This window comes from Corapipo altera, unplaced genomic scaffold, assembly GCF_003945725.1.
Source record: "Corapipo altera isolate COAL_440 unplaced genomic scaffold, ASM394572v1 61553, whole genome shotgun sequence".
Classification (NCBI taxonomy): domain Eukaryota; kingdom Metazoa; phylum Chordata; class Aves; order Passeriformes; family Pipridae; genus Corapipo; species Corapipo altera.
The window spans coordinates 406,837-429,839 of record NW_020884918.1 but is presented as its reverse complement, the minus strand read 5'-3'; the positions used below and the strand labels follow the sequence as shown (position 1 = coordinate 429,839).

At 39.4% G+C, this 23,003-nt stretch overlaps 1 protein-coding gene across 4 annotated transcripts in view; it reads right to left on the bottom strand.

Moving 5' to 3' along the window:
* Positions 1-23,003, bottom strand: part of KIAA1328 (KIAA1328 ortholog) — a 171,326-nt gene that overhangs the window by 32,362 nt on the left and 115,961 nt on the right. For all 4 annotated transcript variants that reach the window (XM_027656070.1, XM_027656071.1, XM_027656072.1 and 1 more), the window contains 2 exons: positions 20,153-20,248; positions 2,528-2,712 (listed from right to left, as the gene is read on the bottom strand). In XM_027656070.1, the coding sequence (XP_027511871.1) occupies positions 2,528-2,712; positions 20,153-20,248 (281 nt within the window). The remainder of the gene's footprint in view (positions 1-2,527; positions 2,713-20,152; positions 20,249-23,003) is intronic.

The window sequence follows — 23,003 nt, the reverse complement described above, 5'->3', positions numbered from 1 at the left end:
GCACGGGAATAAAAATTAAGGACCAAACTGAAATAGGAGACAAAAAGCAACAGTGAGGGAATAAAAACTGATTGCTTAAGTTGATCCAGTAAGTTTCTACCCTGAAAAAGACCAGAAGTGACCCTTTCCACTCCATGACGTGATGGGGTCAGGTTAACAATACTCCTCTCCCCATTACTAAACATCTTCAGGGAGAAAGGAAAAGTGGGTTTGTTAGGAAATCACCCTTTCCAAACTCAGTATACTCACAGTAAGTGAGCAGTCTTGTGGGCAGAAAAGCCTTCCACCATTCCAGGATGGGAACAGTTTCACAATTAATAATCTTACACCTGATGCAAGTGCCTATGTTGCTCTGGAGAGACATTACCATGAGTTGCACCATTCCCTTGATACAGTCACCATTTCCAGTGGTATAGCAAGATAATATAGTGAGCCCAAAGTCCCACATCAGCACTGGCACTGCTCTAAGGTGTTCTTGGAGAGAGTCATCATCTCAAAGAACATGTAATTCAAACAGACCAGACCGATCAAGGCATGAGAAAAATAGGTCAACAGGTCAACATCTAACAACTATCACGAATTTTTCAATTGAACCTGTTTCTGTATACAGTATCCAGCACTGCTGTGTTCTGACTAAAAGGCCACCTTAAGGTGTGCGACTAAATAACACTAACTTTCATGCCTCAAGATGTCACCTTGTTTACTTCATTCCCCTTTCCCACAGTGCATTGAAGCAGAAATCCCAGGTCAGCAGCAGACAGGAATATCCAGCAAAAGCAAGGACAGAGTCCAGTCTACCTAGAATTAAAAAACTTGACACTTGGTCATGATGATCCTCAAAGATGGAAAAAAACACTTTACAACTGTGTGTGTATGCTTGCTAAAGGAGTCCAAATCATATAACAGAAGGAAGCCAGTTAAAAAGGTACTAAAATACAGAAGATTTCAACTTCAGTGATTAGTGCCAGGTAATTTGCCTTGTGATAAACAACCATTCAAATCAGTAATAGACCTGAGGTTGTTCCACAGCTTGAAAGCATTCCTCTGAACTTTATCTCGTATCACAGCAAGTGCCAATATTTATAAGTCAAATTTTGCCACACAGCTCTACATCTTCAAAGCTAGCAAACCCAGTAAGTGTATGCAAAAGATACCCACCATCCTCAGAGATCATGCTGACCGCTACAATCACTAAATCAGCATAGATGCAGCTCAGTTGCTATGTGCAATAGCCAGATGTAGCTTGTAACTTCTCGTAAGTACTACAAAATGAAATGAATGAATGAAGAAGAGGCCAGGTTGATTTTTTTTTTCCCCCCTTGAATCTGTGGCAAATAAATTACGTTTTTGGGACTATCCCCATCCAAGGAACAAAACCCATCATCCAGCTGTGAAAAATCTCAATTTCATCACTGCAATACTGAGAAGGAGGGGGCAGAAGGAAGAGGAAAAGAGAAGGAAAAAAAAAAGATAGCAGAAAAAAAAAACATAAAAGAAAACCATCAGTGAAAATTGCCCCTGAAACTTTGCAGAATTGTAACGGCTTTCTCTTGCTTAAATTGATTGGTGTAGCAATGTTATAAAATGACTATTAGGATTCATTGTGCACAACAGAAAGTGTGAAATGTCAGCAGACTATACAGCAAAAGTAATGGGTCCTGAACCCCTGTTAGTCAAAAATGATTTTGTTTCAAATTAGAAATTGATTTTTTTGGACACAAGCCCTTTACAGGCTTCCAACTTTTGTAGCTGTGTCTTGGAAGAGATTAACCTCGGCCACTGTTTGGGTCCTGGCTGATGATACCCTTTTGAAAGTTTCTTCACAGGGACTGCTTTCTAATGTTGGTACAGTCTTAACCAATAACATAAGTTATTTGTTCCTTTGAGAACTGCACCACATTTCTTCTCATTTTGCCATTTTCTTTATTTTTATGCTGACATATACAGCAAACTGGCTGACAAGTTAAAATAAAAAAAAAAAGCTGGTTCATAAGTGAACCAAGGATTATGTTTGAGGCTCAGCAGTGAAACATCCAAGCAGCTTTTGTTCCCAACCTTTTCTCTTCCTAAGAAAGACTTTGCTCCTCTGCTCCTTAAGTGGAGGTACTAAGCTAAGGGCAGGATAGGTTCTAGCAATACAGATATCCCTTGTGTGGCAAAATAGCAGGCTGTGATGGAGAAGTCATCACTTGATCAGGAAAAGAACGCAAAGAGGATTACATTTAAAGAGCAAACCCCACTGCACTTTTGGGAAATAAAATAATAAATTGTTGAAGCAGCTTTTTGAGACTAAAGGGCTATTTTTATCTTTTCATCAGGAACAGCAGCCAAGACCACCACTTGTTATTGAAAATGGTTTTTATTGCTTTAAATGTAGTTACCTTTCCTTAGGTTGTTTTAAACAACCTGCAATCCTCTCCCTTTTATTGTGCATTTTACTGATAATACTCTTGAACACACATATGCATAACTTCTAAATGCCACCAGCACACTCATGGCCCTGCAACGCAGTATTGCTTCTCCTTACCTTTCCTGGACTTGGTGCCTTCCCTCTTGGTCTGCATCAGAAGGGTTTTCCCATCTTCCACATTTGCACCAAACCCAACTATTTTCTTTCCCAAACTGCTCCCACGACTGCTCCCTCGTGTTCTGGAGTTCTTGCTCACTGAAGGTGTCCTCGGTAAATAATCTTCACGTTTCGACATCGGGACACTGGGAGGAAAGAAAGATCAAGCTATTGCATGATGCATTCAGCCCACTAACGGTGCACCCAGCCCTCTACCCTACTTTCCCTCTCCAGAAGCATAAACACCATGCTGCTGGTTGAGCTCTTGCTGAATCCATTTATCATTTCTGAAAGCAGGATGCCTAAGGCTTGAAGAGTAACCAACCCACTTTATCAGAAGTTTTTGGTTAGCAGCAGCACTCTGACAATTGTATTCGGAGTTTTGTAGCATTGGGCACATTCCCTAAAACGTTAGGTCCCGGATTTCTCAAGTGGTTAGGACAGAACAAGTGGGATGAAGACATGCAAAGTACTTTCTCCAGCACAACGGACCTCAAATGTAAAAAAGAGTAGTTTAAAAAACGCTCACTCAGTTAGAATCAAGGGGAAACAGAGAAGACTATGTGAAGAGAAATATGAAAGTGTAGTTTGCAAAAGGAAAGAAGATCATAGAATCACAGAATCATTTGTGCTGGAAAAGACCTTTGAGATCATCGAGTTCCACTATAAAGCGAAGGCCACCACTAAACCATGTCCCTAAATGCCACATCTACATATTTTTTAAAAGCCTCCAGGTATGGTGACAAGTTGATTCAAGAAGAAAACAGATGAGAGGAGGGGAGACAAAGAGGTGAGATGAATGAACAGAGGCATTTTTAAGGAGGATAGAGAATATGCAAGCAAACTGGTGGGAGAGCATCTGGTGCAGCAAGTGCAGAATTTTGAGCGAAGTAAGAAAAGAGAAAGTTAACCAGAACCATTATGGTTCTATATGAACTTCAGCATAAGACTAAACACTGCATGGATAGAGCCAGGAGGCAAATCTGGTGACAAGGAGGAAGCATGACTTCAGTCTCTGCAGACACAGCAATCTCAAGACATTCTGGGCAGACAAGAGGTTATGGAGACCCATCTTTCTCTCAGTAAAGACAACCCACTACTTTCAAATTCTGTTCTCTGGTTTAAACTACTGGTTTAAATGAGGATTCCCAACACGTACATATCATCAGTCCCCATCATAAAAAGCCCCATTATAAAAAGAAATTAAACCCATAAAAAAGTGTCTTTTGCATTGGCAACCGAAAGACTGTCGCTGAGTTTGGGATACAGCTTTGTGGAGCTGAATCACATGAATCTTTTACCTAAAAGCTTACAGGACTGAAGTTATTGTAGATCTGAGGGAAAGTCAGAAAATGATAGCTAAATTAAAAGTTTCAAATCAATGTGCTGTATAAGACATTATTTAATAGGGCCCACTGAGCCTGTTGGACAATTAGTATTACTCCTGTATTATTAATGCAGAACAGTATATAATAGCTTATGACCTATAATAACTGGCTGAAGTGTTGGATATAACTTCTCTGAATAACCTCCGTTTACTTTAGGGCTTCAAACCATGTGACCACTAATAATACTGCAAAGTGTTTTTAAAATTTATGGTGAACTAAATTAGTATCTTATTTGAATTATACGAAATTATTAACCTACTAATACCTGCAACCCCAAGTAAAGCAAGATGTGGTTTTAGATCCTGGTAGCTGCTTAAAGAGGCTTACAGGTCTAATACTTGACCAGATTTCTCTGATAATACAGGACCTGAAATTCCATTTGCCTGGACTTGGATGATTAACAGCACTTAAAAACAGTGGGGTTGTCATTATTTGGATGCTTTCTGAGTTTTTAAAGCACATTTAATTACAACCTACAGTCCTCCTGTGAAGACAGTGACCTTTGGCTTGCAGATAAGGGAGATGATACCGCATACACCTTTTACATGGTGCAGTTACCTCTAGAATACTGAGTTCTGCTTTAAATAATGCAATGACAGAGGCAATTCAAACAGAAACAGACACCGTGAAGAAGTCAGAGAAGCTAATTTATGGTAAATACCATAAGCAAATGTATTTGCATTTATAGGCTCAATAAGCAACTAGTTAGAGCCTCATTGTTTAGTATTTAATACAAGATAGCTCATGCTGAAGTTTTGCTCAAGTAAGGATAGAGTGTCAAATCTTAAAATGACACTTAATCTGAAGGGTGTGCAGACCAAGAAGGGAAAGGGATAGTGCAATAATTAACTACGTGCCACAATTAAACAAAGAAAACATAAGGGAAAAAAATCTGTTTCAGAACATATTTACTCATTCACCTGTGGAATAATTAGTAAAATGAATGATGTGACTACTGCAACCTGGAAATGGAAACTTAACATATGGTCCAAAGGAATCAGTTATTTATATCTAGAGAGATTTAGAGACAAAAGAGGATCTTGTCTATTTTCCAATCCAACAATCCTTTGTATCACTTAAAAGCACCGTGGTTGGAAGGACTTCCTGCAGGGCACCACAATACCCAATGAATTTTCATGCTATTCCCTGAAACTACACAACAGAGAAGACTGTCTTAAGTAAAGACCTTATTAACCTACCTAACCTACACACCAAGGCAGGAGTTGTAGTGTCACCAGAAGAGAAGCAAGTCTCAGCACTGCTGCCTCATTATGAATGTTGAAGTACATCACCAACAAAGGGAAACACACCTTGAACGTTCTTTCCTCTTTGCCTGAACCTCATATCGCGATATCCCTGCTGAGCGTGAATGGCAAATTTTAAATGTCATTCAGGACCCATTGAATACTGCTAGTATTTGCATTCCTTAAAAAGTAGAAAAACATTAACCTTTTGTTTTATTGAATTAAAATGCCATGGAAATGCTGATGTAGTCTTCAGAGACTGAAATACTTTTACAAAGAAGAATAGCTGTCATTTATTAGACACAAAGAACAATTACTTGATAGGATGCTTTCTGACAAAAAGCAGATTGGTATTCTCATCATAGAAAAGGCATTGTAAAAAAACCCAGCACAGACCTCTGAGACTTGAATAATTTAAAGCTGCATTTGGTGCAATTTGAATTTTTCTTTAGGGAGGCAAAGTTAAATACCTTTAATTTGTTCTAATTATTTCAAATTTGCAAGTTAATTATGGCTGATCATTAAATAACAAAAAGGACTATCGTCTCCATAGAGTTTTACCTCCTACCCTCTGCATTACTTAAGCTAGATTTTAGTATGCATGAATTAACTTTCTAAATAATCACACGGTTTGACTAAATGGCTCAGTAAAATGAGCTCTGATCCTCAGAATAAGCATTAATGGACATTAGAAAGGCTATTGGGACCCATGTTACTTACATTATAAGTATTTTTAATGGGGTCTTATTTACTAATCTTTATGTACTGTTCAAGTTAGGGCACCATATAGATACATTATTCTGCTTTAATAGAGGAAAGTCAGTTCTTCAAGATACTAAAATAAATGTCCACTTAGAGACAACTAAATTCATTTTTAAACTAATGCAAGAAAACTCTGATAGAATATAACTTGTTTTAGCTGCTGATCCTGATGAATCAATCCAACATAATGGCAGCCTTGGTCTGCAAATGGAGTTTTGCAGATCTATTGAATTGCTAAGCAACCCCAGCAGCTCAGGCTCTTGCCAGAGTCCCATTTACTATCAGCATGTGCACGCCCACGAGCTTCCGTCTCTTCCATGCTCCACACCCGGCGCTCCTCTGACGGGTTCCCAGTCTTCGATCCCAGTTTTGGGTGCTCACCTTTCACTGAACTCTCATCTTTCCACGAGTTTTTCAGTGCAGATCAGTGGCATTCAGAGAAACGAGACTACATTACACCTACTCAGAAACCCAGAACGTGAGGCAATTCATGCCTCTAGTACTGTATGTTCAACAGATGGCTGCCTTAATGGTACCCTACTGCACTCTGCTGAGGCAAGGGCTTGTGAGTTTAACCATTATCAAACTAACAGATTGCCGTGGTAGGTTAGCTCCAAAAGCAAACATGTTGGAATGTTATTTTCCTGTTCTGTAATTTCTGTTTTAAAAATAAAATAATTAACAGTTCATGTGTGCAATCTGCTGCAATTATATCAGGCCAAGAATGCATAACACTTAATGATGCAAAACTGGTGATAAGTAGACAACCCAAGCAATACGTTTTTGTAGCTGGAACCTGAATTGCCATTTCAGATGCAGTTTGACAAACAGGCTGAAAATTGCTTCCTCCCCTGCCACTTTGGCTGGGAGTGTTTTCAGCCAGATCAGCTTCCAGAGTCAGCTCGGTACAAAGCAGCAGCATTACAAGCACTGGGACAAAGGATAAGGCGTCAATGTATCACAAGATCATCTTTTCTGCAGGGGTCCAAATTTAGATCAGTTTACATCAAGTTATCAAACCACACTTTTGAAAACCACCTGCTCCAAAGTGGGGCTGTTTGGGAAGCTGGCTGTCTGTATGGCGAACAGAAAAATATCTGCAGGGAGAAAAGCAGCACCCTAGCCTCTGGAGGAGTGCATCAGAAAACAAATGGTAGTGGTCTACTGAGCAACCACAACTCTTTTAGTCCTCTCAAGTGGAGCTGAGGAGAAACATGTCAGAGTGGTTGAGCCAGCAGAGCAGCACATGGGAAAGAGGAGGGAGATTGGTCTACTAGCTACTGCTTCATGTAGGGGGTACAAATTCACAGGATGGCTCCGCAGAGCTGGAAGGGAAGTAAGAGGGATGCAGGTGAGGAGGAGAAGCACAGTGTGACCTTCAGGACAATCTCTCATCTCTGAATGTCATCACCCTTCTGTTCCTCACCACAAAACCAATCTGCTCTCATCAGATGATCAACAACCTTAAAAACACATTCTTAAAAATCTAAAGCCTATCTAATTGAAACATAGAGTGGTAGAGAAAAAAAAAAATCTAAGATTAACACTTTTTTCCTCCCTTTAAGAAGCAGGAAAAAATCCTTTTCTAATACGGACCTGGAAGACCATATTCAAGCCTAGAGTGAGATTTCATGGGCCAATTATGAAACCTGGCATTTTGAGGCTTATGTTAGATGCATCAGCATGTTAATGGCACTGCTGGGATCCAGTGCATGTTAATAAGAAACAGCTGCTTTCCTTTCTAGAGAGTATATTCATTTAAAGCTTTGAGATCACAGAATCATAGAACAGTTTTGGTTAGAAGGGACCTTTTAAAAGTCACCTGGTCCAACTCCCCTGCAATGAGCAGGGACATCTTTAACTACAGCAGGTTGCTCAGAACCCATTCAAAGAGACCTTCAATGTTTCCACAGTTGGGGTATCCACCACCTCTCTAAGCAACCTGTACCAGTGATTCACCACTCTCATGGTGAAAAATTGCTTCATCTTATCTAATTTAAATATGTCCTTTTAGTTGAGAAGCTATAGGCCCTGTTAAAAAGTCTGTCCCCATCTTTCTTAAAAGACCCCTTTAAGCATAAAAAGCCGCAATCAGGTCTCCCTGGGGCCTTCTCTGCTCCAGGCTAAAGAACACCAACTGTCTTCAGGACCACATCCATCTCCTTTCTTACATATTTTTTAGGCAAGAGGGCAGGGACAGGTAGGGAAACACTACAACAGCAAAAGAGAGTACTGGAACTGAAATATAAATATTATCAAATCTGCTTGTAATAAAAGGATTTTTCATCACAGAAAATAGACAGTGATTGCCTACAATCTACATCTTATTATGCAGACAAAATATTGCTGGGGAGTGATGCAGATTTCATCTCTTACAGCACCCTTCAGGCTCAATGCCCTCAAATCCAGTAATGCCCATGGCTGTGTCAGGTTTCTCTGTTGTTTTGGGGTTTTTTCCCTGTTGAACAGGCTCTCTTGGACTTACTGCATTTGGTTTATTTTTCTCTCATCTTGGAGGAGTTATAGTGCTAACTATGATAAAAACTCTTCCATATTTCACTCAAGCTGTACCAGGGTACAGCAATCCATAGCATGGCTTCTCCAGACCACTCTTTCAGAGAACAGTTCCCTTCCCATTCCCTCAGTGACTAGTGCTCAGATACTTAATTCCGCCAGAAAGAATTGAGGCCACATATGCTCTTAATTAGCAATGACCTATTAGATCATACCAGCCATAGGTGAAACCCTGGCCCCATTGAATCAATCAGAATACTGTCTTTATCTTCAATGAAGTCAAGGCTTCACTTAATATACACAGTTAGAGGTCCATTTGCAGCAAGTACTAAGCTAAATTTAACCTAGAATTATATTCATGCCTTCCCTTTGAAGCCCTGTTCTTCCTTCAGCTTTAAGTTCACTACATTTCAACTCCCTACCAGCACGTTTCCCACATGTATGAGTTGTCCTAATAAACAGTGAAATGAGCTGTGATTGCTTTTCTCTCTTCTGAATTCAAAGAAAATTCCAGCAGAAAGGTTTTCCGACAGTCACAGAGAAATGGCCACAGGAAACAGACTGGCCAAGCCTTAGCAGGGCAAAATGCTGTGATTGTGTGTTTGGCCTTTCTTACAGAGCAGAGTAGAGCAGCTGTCGTTCCAGCAAGCACTGCTGTCAGCCTTCACAAAAGGAAGTCATGTAAATGTCAAGTCATAGGTATAAAAACAATCCTTCCAAACAGTGCCTGTATATCTGAAAAGCTTTCCTGGCTGTCACCAGTGAAAGGACCACAAGGAATGATGCAAAAGCCTGTTTAGGACAAAGTTTTTGAACTAAATCCAAACTTCTTCAGTACATCAAGCCACATCAGTCTCTCCTTCAGAAGAAGAATCGCATGCTCTTCAGCAAAGTGAATGCCTTAGTGCCTTATCCAGCATCACTAGAGTTTGGCTGAGAGCCAGCCCCATTCTCAAGATACCCATCATGCACCAGATTGGACTGCAATTTGGTTGTGATAGAAGCACAGAAGAAGAACAATCTCTTCTCCACTTGACTCATCCAGAACAAAAGGCTTCACAGGAGATGGGCTGCACTGCAAAACAGGTTGTGGCCAAGATTGGTCTGATGTGCAGGTGTTAACCACTCCATGTTTTCCTTTGCTCACACTGTCAGTACAGAAGCATTCTCTCCTCTGCAGAAGTTTCCAGACAGGCTGATAGGTGTTGATAACAGGAGCTTACAGTAAATGAGTAGCAATTGCAAAAGCCCTTTTTCTGATCATGGACACATCATGGAGCAATCATTTGCTAAGGATAAGTGACAATACAGCACAGGAGGGACACAATAAGAATTGAAAAGTAGATACTCACAAGGTTTCCAATATGCCCTACTAATAAGATACTTTGAAGAAATTCCTAATTAGAGCAACAGATACTTAAGATTACACTCCTGCATGCAGGTATTATGAAGAGAATAGATATGCACAGAAAATTTGCAGTTTTGGAGGATCAGAACAGTTAAAGACAGTTGCTTCTGTTCATGGACAGAGTTACACTTGATAGATGCTAACTTTCAATACTCAGGATACCAGCAAGGATAAATTATCACTCCTGGCTTCTAAGTGAGCAAATGAAGAAATGTAAAGTTTCAAACTTTTTTCACTAATAGCACTGAAAATTAATAACCACTAACGTGGGCAAACACACATACCCCTAAGGATCCTGAGGTGACCTTCTGGGCCTTCAATGTTGCAGGGAAAGTGTTCCATAAATGCATCAAAGTGCATAATACACATAAATAGAGTTTTTGTGTTGTCTGTTCTTCTGAGGCTGCTGTCCTTGAATCTGGTTTCTTTAAACAGGAACCATTACCACTGAAACAGCACCCTTACAGGACCCATCTTCTACTATGAAATTTCTGTCTTCTTATTCTAATCACCTTTATCTGTATCCCATGATGATTGAATCAAGCATGCTAAGCACAGGTTACTACAGGTTTTTAGGTTTATAGGGTTATAGGTCTGTTAGTGTCAAAATCTTACAAATCTTGGGCTAGTGAACCTGGAGGCTGCAATGCTTTTCTTATTCCAAAAAGTCATTAATCACACAGGGTCCTCAGCCAAAGACAAACCTGACATGGGTTTTGATTTTTCTTTTATAGTAATAAAAACAGTCATGTCAGAATTTTGCCAGGTCTGTAACTACAAATGTACATGAGATCCTAAATACTCTCAAACTACACCATCTTTTAAAATGGTGTCATACACTATTATAGATCTCTTGGTAACACCCCTCCTGATGCACTTTCACACTTCAGACTTTTTTCCATGATTAAATCACATCTGTGGGACATGGTCACTCTATGATTAAAGAGTATATTAATGATTTACCACTACACTAGTACTCATCTATATTATATTGCTTAGTAAAATGAAAACACTGAGATTGTTTATTGATCTGCTTAAAAAAAAAAATCCTATAGCCTGAAGAGAAATAAATAGAGAAGTTAGACTTTGGACTTTACTCAGATTAGTGGATTACCATGCCCAACAGATGCAGATTTGACAGGGTAGCTCTTGGTAAAGATTTAAGATATCAATTCTGGCCAGTTCAGTTGCCTTAAATCCACTGAAGGTACATATTTCACAGAGCATGTTTGATGGCTAGTGATTGAAAAATCAGGTATTTATTGCTAGTCCAATACAGACTTGGATGCCTAAATGGTGGCATACAACTACAAAAGCCATGGACTGAGCCCCACAAAAAAAGCTCAACACACTAAAGATTTCCTTTCAATGCATGTATTTTATGTGAATTTGACAGCATCACCAAATATTGACTCAACTGGGATGTTTACAGAGCAGATGGAACATGTTTTTGCACTCAAATTCAGAATATATTCAGATATAATAGAATTGAAACTAGACAGAAAGTATTGCCTCACTAAGAGGCACATATCACTGAGATATGTATTGGCATGCTCTGATGTCCAGTATCAAGAGAAAGAACAAAGGGAAGACATCCTGGCACGAGGCTGTGTGCAGTGAAAACTGTGGGCTCTGGGTTGCCAGTTCCCAGCCTCTGGAAACCCTTTTGGTCCAGATATAAGTGATTCTTAGAGCTACCATTACTGATTTTTGGACTTGGAAGTCTACCTTTGCATAAGTTTGTTATAAGTTTGTCCAAAGCAGATGCCACCAAGTGCCACTCTGACACTGACGTGGGTCCAGAGGTTTGCATTATTTGTGTTGTCAAACCATCGCGGCACTGCTGAGTCCACAGCTGATATATAAATTTAGCCCATCTCTCAGAAACATGATTTACTCAAAAAGGATGCAAGAGGTAAATAGAGATTAAGGGAACACAGAGTTAAAAAGAAAAAAAGGATTAACTATGCATTGATCAAACTGAAGGGCATGTAGTTACACTAAGGTGAAGCCTGGCACTATTGACAGAAGACTGAGGACATTTGGACATTGTTTTATTCCAAACTCTTGTGTGTGCTAGAAGGCATATGAAAACTCTTCTACAAAGAAGACCTGATTTTCTGTCACTGCAGTTGAATTGTAATACTTTTATCTCTTGGTCACCAGTGATATCTTTTCAATACGATTTAGATTTTGGGTGGATTTACCAGGCAAAGACCATCCTTGTGGTCAATGCAAAGAGATATATTAGTCTGAAACTCACCAAATTAGGACTGAGGTAAGGGAGGGAAAAAAGCACTCAAACTCTGAAAAAGTTCAGGGGGGAAGAAAAAGGCTCAAAGAGTTAAAATGTAAAACACGAAAGACATTGTCAGAACAGACAGATGGAGGCAGAAGTAGCCATGACATGACTCAGCGGTTCCAAAAGATAGAATTAGGGAATGTGGTAAGAGTGCATGGCTGAAAGTTCATCCAGCATCCAACAAAACTTTGACACATGACTGAAGAACTAAAGAAGAGATGGTGGCAGAGAAAATAAAATAAGAAACACCTTTATGACTTTTAACAGACTGATACTGTGGACAACTGGTCAGAGAGGTTTCAGAGAAGTAAGGGTGACAAGATCTGAACAAACAGCCAAGATACCCACTTGGAAAACTTATTTTGAAGGAAGTGAATGACTATTGAGCAGTGAAAGACGACTTCAGAGCAGTCAAGGTGCAAGATGAAGGAAGGACTAGAGCAGGGGGTTAACTGTTGACACACTGAAAAGATGTTTTAGCTGCAAAGAAGAAGGAAGCTGCAATAGCTGTCAGCAGCCCAGATGCATACAGAGAAGAGGAGTGACCCCAAGGTTAGGAGTCTGATTGGCAGGGAGGATGTGGCGTTATCAAAATCAGAAGTGAAGAGAGATTCGGAAGAAAAAGTAAGGAGTTCTGTTTTGGCCAGATTAGGAATGATCTGAAGGCAAAACAACTGGGATTATATGTCAGGGAGGCAGTCAGATATGCACGACTAGACGGAACAGAGCAGAGGGTTTAAGAGTTATTGGCAGAGAGATGATAGCCAAATCCGTGTAACAGGATGTTGTCATCCAGTGGGTACAGAAATCTCCAGGCAAATCAAGGAGTGACTAAATCCCTTCCCTGACACCTCACAGAGTTTCCTACCTAGTTTCAAATGAAATTATCTAAAATAGTGCTGCAAAAACATGCATAAAAAAACCTGTCTCTCCATAAAATCTAAAGATCATACTGTTTCTAAAACTAGGGCAACCACTAAATGAAAGTTAACCCGAACAATAACTTTAGCTAAACTTCAGGTCACATGCATTTAATATAATGAGATGAGGAATATGAAAAGGCCATTCATAATGGAATTCATCGAGTTAGGAATGCCATGCTTAGCTGCCTTATAACATATAATTAATGATCCTATAAAAATCCAGCAGTACGAACTCTCCCGGCTGCCCACAGAACTGTTCTTTATGCTGGGTAGGGCAAGCAAGCATCTGCTTCCACAAATACTGCCCTTTGAGAAGCTGAAAAGGTTTTTTTCCCCTGCTCCATCAGGGACCACACTGCCATTTCCATGACACACTGAGCTTTGAACCATTACCCAAATCAGACTATAGCATTTGGCAACCCAGTACACATCTGTCATGATAGACTGGTTATTGGTCAAATGTTAAAGTCATTAGCTCTTTTCCACTGCTTCTAATACCCCACCTTCCTCCAGATTATTTATAATCCCCACTAAACCCACCCTCTGTTTATAGTCTTCTAACACCATAGAGAAATACATACTGTCTGGAGATCTGTCTCGCCTTATAACACTCCCAACCATTTGGTACAACAAAAGACGCTCTCTCTCCATCAAAAGGCCTGATCCCTCCTGAAGCCTTGATGCTCGCATTCAAGGTTAAAGGATTAAGGCCTGAAGCACTGAGTACCAGAGGAAATGAAGCCAAATATCAAAAGAAACACAAAAATCAATCCTCTTCACCACAGGAGCAGTGTGAAGAACAAATCAGCTGGGCTGAATCTAAAATTTTCTCTGTGTGGCTCTCAAAAATTAGCACTGTTATAAATATAATGGGTAGTTCTGCAAAGCCTCAGCACCCATGCCAAGGCACAGAGTTCAACTCAATACACAGTACGGTTTGGGAAGTTTTATGTCAGAATAATTCAGTGGCAAATACACCAAGTCCACATCAGAGACAGCGAGAGCTGGAGCGCAAGCGAGAGCACGTGTTCCGTTATCTTTACACGTAGTCTGCACATCTGCAAGTGGCAGAACCTAACATTTACTGAAGTTCGCCTTTTGCTTCAATTCTCTGTGTGCTGAAGTGCAGCCAAGGTCGCAAGAGGGGCGGGGGAGTGGGTTTTAGCTTAGTGCAGCTGTGATCACGGCCAGAACAGCAGGGTACAGAGGATTTCTCGCTTAACTTTGCAATACCAATAGCTTTTGTTCTTAGTCCTGCCCCATCAGTTCTGATATAAGCTTTTAAATGGCATGAAAGTTGTGCGAGTGGGTTTAGAATTCCCTGATCTAAAACTATCTTCCAGAACATTTTGTTTTATAAGATTTTTCCTAACTTTTCCAAGTCATAAATTTCTGGGACATATGAATATCTAAATCAAACATAATTTTCTCTTCACCCAAGACTACATATAAAAATAAAAAGTAACAAAATGATATGTCTGAAAAAGTAATCCACTCCAATTTATAAAAATAGAATTCAGGTTTTCAAAATTCAATTCAGGCAGTAAACTAACAGTGTCTACATTTTCCTGTAAAGGAGGCATCTGCAAATGACTTGCAAAAATGTCTCTCACTGTCTGCAAGCATTGGCAAGGAACAAACTCCTTCAGGAGATGCATGCATTTTAAATATTTCAACCCAAAGGACAAAAAATAAAAATCTCTGAGCATTTCCAGTTTTGATGTGTGCTATTGCAGAACTATACCCATGCAGAAGACTGGCAGGAAATGCAAGTTTTGTGAAAACACCAAAGCGCTTGAGCGTTAACAAGCCTGTTTTCACTGACTGCCCTCCTATGCTTAGCAGTGTTTCTAACACCTGAGCTTCTGTGCTTTTGGAAGATCTCACCTACAGGTTGGCTGCATCTGCCTACAGAAACTACCTATGGTGTCTCCTGCTTAGATCTTATACCTCTGGTCTGTCAGTAGGCTTCCTGCTCAAGGTTACTCTGGACTGCAATGGAAATGATGTAATACTGCTGTGTGCAGCAGACGTGATCATGAGAACAGAATCAGCATAATTCAGGTAAATGTTAGACAGGCAGCTTGAAATCACTGTCGCAGTTGAAAGTAAACCTGAAAATTAGATTAGTGAAGGAACCAGGTCAGCAGAAATGAACTCCCTTCTCCCTGGTCTGATAAGGATCACTGCCTACCCTAACAAAAAAACAATTAAATGCATGCATAGATATAAGTAAAAAATTGCCACGCACACACCCCCATGCAGTAGTAAGCTTTTAGTAACCACATCAGAACAGAAGCCTTCGCCCTGAGCAAGCAAAGGTACTACCTTCGGAGTCCGCACGTGGCACAAATGAAGCAAAAATGTGTGTCTGACTCTGACTGTACTCTCCCATACGTCACAGCAGACTCCGGCGGCCATCTGTTGGAAGGATGCTGTGCCTATATATAGCCAGACAACACCACGAGAGAAAGAAAAACTCATATCTGCACCTAATTCAGCATGCACACTATTGGCAGATCTGCAAGTACTTTTTTTTACCGGCCAAACAAGCGTTCACTCCACAAATATCCAATCTAAAAATGATGCAAACTTCAATGTAAAATTATCTGGAACAAGAAAGTAACTTGGGTGTTAAAAGGAGCACTAACAAGTGGGTAAGCAGCTTCCAGATACACAGATTTTATGGGCCATTTGCAAGCACAGTTGATTTCATCCCAATTTAATGTGCCAGTCTGCCAAAACAGCAAATAGATGAAAAAAAATTCCAACAAACTGCATACAGTACATTCCTAAAAGTTGGCCAAGTCCTATACAGACACACCTCAAGAGACCAAGGACAACCCATAGATGACCTGGAGCCTGGAAGGTCTTGGCCAACGAGCCAGATGCAGCTCTGATGATGGTTCCTCCTCCAGAGGTTCAGGACAAGAGTAACAGGAGGTGACACACACCAGAATGAGGAACTGACAAGAAAGCTGCAAACAGGAAACAAAATGGGTGCTACTGTTGTTTTTAAAAATCTGTTCTCAAAAACAGGAGTAATGGGGCCAGCACAAGTCAGGTCAGAGGCAGCAGTGCCATGAGATTTCATGTGATTTTCATTTTACTTTTAAATTAATTAGAGGGAGGGATTGTGTGAACAAACCTGGATATGCCTGGGACAGTAGGGGGAGCTGCAAGTCTGTGTTCCTCTGCAGGTCTGTTTAATTGCATTGAATACTTGAACAAAAGCATGTAAGTGTGCTTGCACATCACCACAGAAAGATTTCTGCACGTCTAACAAGCCTCAGAAAAAAGAGAGTTCATAACAAAGCATTAAACAAGGAGTAACAGATAATTGTCACCTTCTCTTACTAGATAATAAAAATAGTTACACCATAAACATAAAAATCTTTTGAAAGACCCCTGACAGCATTCCCTCCTGGAACTATCACCATAGCAATGAGCATCCAAGTAGAGGGGAAGTACTGCTGAATTCCGTCTTTGATATTTTCAACTAACTAAAAATACAAACTGGAAAAAAAATACACACGGGTGATACAGAATGAAGCACTTAAACATAAAGAGCCTTCAACAAAATTAAAGGTGGCAAATTCCACCTGCAAATCTTTAATGCACCAGGAAAGAAATCCTTTCACCAGGTAGCACACATTGAAAGAATGCCTGCAGATAGCTGTAAACACATTCAGTAGCTGCTGTATCCAACAATTCCTATTTATAACACTTTGCACAGGTCTGCATAGAGGCTCAGTGGCAGAATCGTGTGAAATCTGAGGCAGAGATGTGCGCTAGAGAGAAGGCAGTAAAAAGCCATACTGGTAGAGCTGTATAGGGAACCCAAGAGTCAGAAAACCAGGGTATCTTGTATGCTAAGATTTAGGCACACAGCAGAGCTCTGGGGAGGAGTGCTTGCAAAGTAGAAAACCGTGTCTTCTTTAGTTGGTGCCATTAAACAGGTCTTATTTCCACGCCATTCAGATACAAAGTTAAGATTAAATAAAGAGGAGAAGAGTTTTAGAATTCCTTTCCCAGATGCAGATGTCAGGAGCACACACAAAAGCAGGTGCTGGGTGTATTGATCCTACTGAATAAGCATGGAGTGGGTACTTGAGCATGTACCAAGCATCTGCATCTGGGAGATGGAAAGCGCTTTGTAAAAGGCTGTTTTATGCTGAACAAATGCATCAGGTTATGTTTTTATTTTGAATATTTTAAAACATCTCGCACACTGGGGCAGACTTGAAAAGAAATTATACAGACAACTTGCCATTAATTGCAAAAGCTGCTATCTCCATAGCTAAAAATTGGATGTGGGCTCACACAGGAGCACTCCAAGCTACTGAAAACCGTCCTTAACAAAACCTGCTCTGACTGCTGCACCTTAGAGAACTGGAGATCTTGCTTCTGAAGACCTTCAGGTTCCACATGCTGGCCCAGCTGCAAGCAGGCAAAGGTACAGTCACATTTCTTCTCAACATACCCATCAGGGAAGTGACAAATTCAACACTGCAAATTCATACCAGAATAGATGTCCTAATAGGCTGAGATGGACAGTGCCTCCTGACTAAGACAACAAAAAGACCTTAGTAGTAGAAGAGAAAAGAAAACAGGCATCCATTTGAAAATTTGTCTGTAGTAGCCCCTGAGACAAAAGTTTTCATTTTCACTGACAGACTATAAGGAAAGCCTGTATCAGAAATCAAACTCTACTGTATTTGCTTGTGAACTCTTTTTTTCCTTTCTTCAATGAGGGAAAAAATTAATCCCTACAGGAGATGACAAGATGCCTTTTAAACTACATACCTCATTTCTGGCTACAATTACCTTTCAATAGCCTGGCACAGCTGCACGCTCCTATTTGCTTTTTTTTTTCATTAAGGGTTCGTCTATTATTTGTACCCATCCTATAGCATTTATGCCTGGCAGTGTGCACATTCCCTTGCCTACAATTCTTCCCACAGATAGTACAGGATAAATTGCAATTAGATTTTTGTAATTGTAGATAATTAACTCAAAATGAGTTGTTAATTATAAAAAAAACCCAATGTTTTTCAGTTCTTGATTATATTATTTATTTTACTTCTAAACTCCAATATCTCACTTCATCAAGTTTAGTATTTTAAAGGAATTTCACCATTTCCTTTAAAATACCAGGATATTTTTAAGCTAAGTTTTTTTGCTTATTTGAAGACTGAAATCAAGTTTCATGCTGTGAGATTTGCTAGAGGAGCTCTCATGTATGAACTGGAAGTCAGAGAGGGCTGATTTTCCATTAGCGTTCTGCTAGCATTTGCCGTAACAAGAACTGTTTGACAGGTCAATTAAAAAACAAATAACAGCACCAAGAAAATGAAAAAAAAAAAAAAAAGAGAGACAGTTAAAAAAAAGATTTATGCCTACCAGCTCTTCCTTCTTTCTAAGCTCTAGCCACACACTTGCAGATTCTATACTGAAGAAAACATCACTTACATATTCAAATGCATAAAAGAGACAAATGGACTTGTCTTCTGCAGCCTCTTTAAGCCTTACATTAGAGTAAATTATTTAGGGACCATTCATCTGGTAACCTTTGCGAAACTGAGGATGGCATATAGGAAGAAAAACTTCCAAGTGTTTTGCTGCCAAACTTTGCAACCAGCTGGCAAGGCAACTTGAGACTGCTCGAAGAGACATTAACTTTGAAAAATTACAGTAAATTAAACCAGGGGAATGAAGAGAGGGTAGGGAACCTTTTGAAATCTGGAACTCTCATTTTGTTAACAGCACAAATTTTCCCTGTTAGGCTATGTAGATATTTGCAGATTTTTGGTAAACTGTTGCCAGAAGCCCTACAGATGTTCTAGGTTACATTTTTTCCTCCAAGGAGCTTAATGCTACTGCATCTTAAACATGTCCTGACGCTCCAGATTTTTTGTTACAGTGATAATACTCTAAAAAGTGAAAGAAAAAAGCATCAGACTACAAGGAGGATATGACAGTAACTCACAGCAACCAAACACCTGGGTAAGCAGTGAAGTATTCCAAGGAAACTACAAACTCCTGTTGTTCTGGAGAAAAAAGCCTCATCCCTTTTCAGTGAAGAAGATCTCATAAAATAAAATTAGTGTAACACAGTTAAAAAAAAAAAAGAAAAAAGAAAGTATTGGACCCTTAGTTCATAAATAAATTATCCGTTCTTCCAGTATTCTCATAACAGAGAAGAAAGTTTATTATTTTAAGGTATTCTCTCGTCACTTAAAAAAAGGGCTATTCAAACCACAGCTCATCTTGTCCAAAGAGGTAATTACGAAACAGGTAATTCTTTGGTCAAAAGGATTCTTGTAGTTACAGTATAGAACAAGAAGCTGTTACTTTCTGAGGAAAGGAGGAAAACCCCTACCAAATCCACAGCTTTTATTTGTTGTTTTTCTAATAAGCCTGAATCTTCTTCCAGTGTTAACAGGAAATGTGACAGGGTAGGACAGAAAGAAAGTACAATACTGTATTGATTGAAGTTTTAAATAGCAAGTAAGATGGAGATTATAAACTAAATATTGGCTTCACTCTACTTCCAGTTATTTCAGTGGTGGTTTGCTCTGATCTCACCAAAGCAGAGGTGCAACGCAGCAATATTTAAAAAACAAGTGTCTGTCACCAACTGTAAAAGATCTGAGAGTTAAGAAATAGTACATTATTTACAGCAGGTCCAAATCCAGGCTAAAGAGATGTTCCGATTTTAATTAAAAAAATTACAAGCAGCACCTAGAACAAAGAAAAAAAGCTAAGATTTTGAGAACATCCCATTTCCCACTGGGCTAAGAGGTGACATACAAAACCTGAGACCTCTTCAGGAAGTCAGACCCTAAACCTTGAGTAATAACTGGTCATCATAACTATTGAGTTGACTCATAAAACACAGCAGTCAATGAATTTTACCTTTCCTGCAGAAAAAAGCTCTTAATCTGAAACAAACACATGAACAAATACACTTGGCAGGCAACAGCACACTGTCAAGAAGATATACCGACCATGTGAAGCACTTAGAAGTGAAGAGAGAAATTACCTCAGCCCCATGCTGCTGCCGTTCATCATCAGTGCAAGTTCTCCGGGTGCTTCAGCAATGGGCACATCCTCTGAGCCAGGGACACGGCCTCTAATCCTGAAAAAGATGAGTTAGTTGGTTCTGCAGCTGGTCAAATCACCATGCCAGGAATTTGCCACAAAAAGGTGACCTATGTGTCTATAAACAGGGTGCTTAAACACATTAAAGCAGATGCTTTTGCAAATGTTTTCACACTTTCAAATATACTTTTGTATCTAAAGGCTGATTTACATCCAGTGCCTTTGCTTCCAAGGGTTACCACTGGAAACAGATAGAAAAGTTTCATATACTGATTTCCAAGGACTAGTTCTCTTAAGGAAAGGGTCACAGTATCAAATAAAAAACATCTCTGTTGGACTCAGATTACAGTTTCAGCATCAGAGCTCAAAGGCATCATGCCTAAGCTGCATAAAATGTAGAATTTGTTTCAGATGGTAGTGTGTCCTCAAACTATGGGCCCTCAGAGGATGCTCCGATTTTAATAGATCACTCCACCTTTTTATTTCTCTCTAATGAAGACAGAAAAGCCAAGACACTGGTACTACTTTTTTACTTGAATAAAATTCCCATTTCTGGGCTTTGCCCTTACTAGTCACTCCAGTGAGGCTGGTATCAGGAGTCACTGAACTACTCCTTTGCCTGCACACACACCATTTTTGACAGCTGAGCAACTACTTCACAGAGACAGAAACTGCAAACTGAAAGTACCATGTTCACTTGAGGTTAAATAGGGAAACGTGGACAATTAGATTGCAGTTATGATGCAGCACGGCAGGAAAAAAAGGATCAACTCATACTTTAGCTAAAAGATCAGAAAAGTTAATAGCCAATAATTGCAAATGGTCAGACCTTTTATTTGTCATTCAATGACAATACTTTCAGTAGCTTGGAATGGACTTTAACCAGCACTCTGCCCAGGCAGAAGGACAGACAAAAATAAACACTGTCTGGAATAGGATTTTTGTTGTATTGTTTTTTTAAAACTGTCATGATGTCCTAACTAGGTTAGAATCTCCTGACAATGAAGCAAAGGGTATCTGAGCTTAGCTAAACTCATTTTTATTGTTAGTATAGAAAACTGCCCTGTTACCAAGTGCAAAAGTGAATTATATACCTGGAACTGAAACAGAACTGTGATGTGTAAGAGATTTACCTGTAAATATCAACTACTTAATTCTAAAGATACTGAAACATTTTTAAGAGAAAGTACACTATATTCTAGATGTTTTCTTAGAGAGAATATGGCATATCTGCCTTCAAGTGCACCTCTGAAAAGAGATCACAAAAATACTGAGTCCTCAGATTGATCATATATGATTTTAATTCATAGAATTCTTTTTAGGTAACTAGAGTTCTGTAAACCATGAGGGGTTTTTTTCAGAAAAAAATAGCTAAAATAGATATAATGAGGATATCACTGTAGATATTTAAGGTCTATTTTTTTCTGGACTTATGATGCCTTGAATCCTGAAAAATTCCCACTGGGAAAAAAAAAAAAACCATTAAAAAACTCACAACCAACTCCAAAAGTTTGTGTGTCCTTGATATCTACTTGTTTTTCATTAGAGGGATGCATGCATGGAATTAAGGTATTTGATGATTAAGAATCCATCTGTTCCTACTTAATTCTCACCTGAAGTCATAATCCTTTGTGTGTGACCTCAGTCATTTTCAACACACACAACTGTGATTGCCTTAAAGACAGCTACTTCTAAAGCCCTATAAACACAATATTTTCAATGTAAACAACAATCCAAGAAGGCAAACAAAAGACCATCTAGATTACAGTATTTTCTTTTACAGTTTTAAAAGTAACCAAGGGCTGGAATTAAGAAGAGAAAGTGATATATTCCTCCATGGTGGTTATAATATATGAACATAGGAAGTGGGTCATGTAATGCAGACTCTCATGGGATGCTGTCAGCAGTTGCCATATTAGAACTGTATAGAAATATGTATCCTTGTGAAACACTCCTACTGCCTTTCCTAAAAGACTGTTACATTCTTCCCTATTGTTTTCCCTTTCTAATGCTGAAATGCTAGTACTCAACTCAGTTACACTGGCTAATTTAACTTGCTTTAACCTGTTGCCATTGTCTCCTTTCTCAGAGACTCTATTTACACTATCAGAAACGTGTTACTTAACCTTCTGCAATAAGCTCAAGGGCCTTTCAAGCCACATCATGTATTTCTATGGTTGCTGCCTTTTTCTTCTTATAGTTTTAAGCATGTACTGTGGCTCAGTCTCAGCATTCTCCTTTTCACAACCACCACTGGAAAGAAAATGTTCTTGCTAAATAGAGCACCCTTCCCTTTCCGTAAATACATGGGGAAAAAATATATATTCCATATATATATATATATGCACATAATGATCTCTATCTTGTCTGTAAAACATATTCCTTACAGTCCCTACCTAGGAGGGTGCAACACTTCAAAACTGACCTCTCCAAGGAAAGAAGAGGGAATGCATCTATGCCATCCACGCTCACGCTGCTCTCTTGGCAAATGTCTGTATTCCTTCAAGTGTTTGCACTAAGATCAACGTCTCATTTTCTTCTACTGCTTCTTTTTTCTTACCTAGTCTTTTAGCAGTGCTTGTCTTGTGCCTTTCTTTCTACCACCTACCGTTTTCCTCTGCTGCTTTCCACAGCTGTCATGCTGTTTGCCAACAGTATATACCAACACACTAAAAAGTCTTCTCTCCTCTAAATCACTGTTAGAATTTGTGCCACAAGTCTTGCCTGTCTTGTTTTATCAGTTCCATTCTCCCACTTTAATCAACTACCGGCCATGTGTTCACTAGAAATTT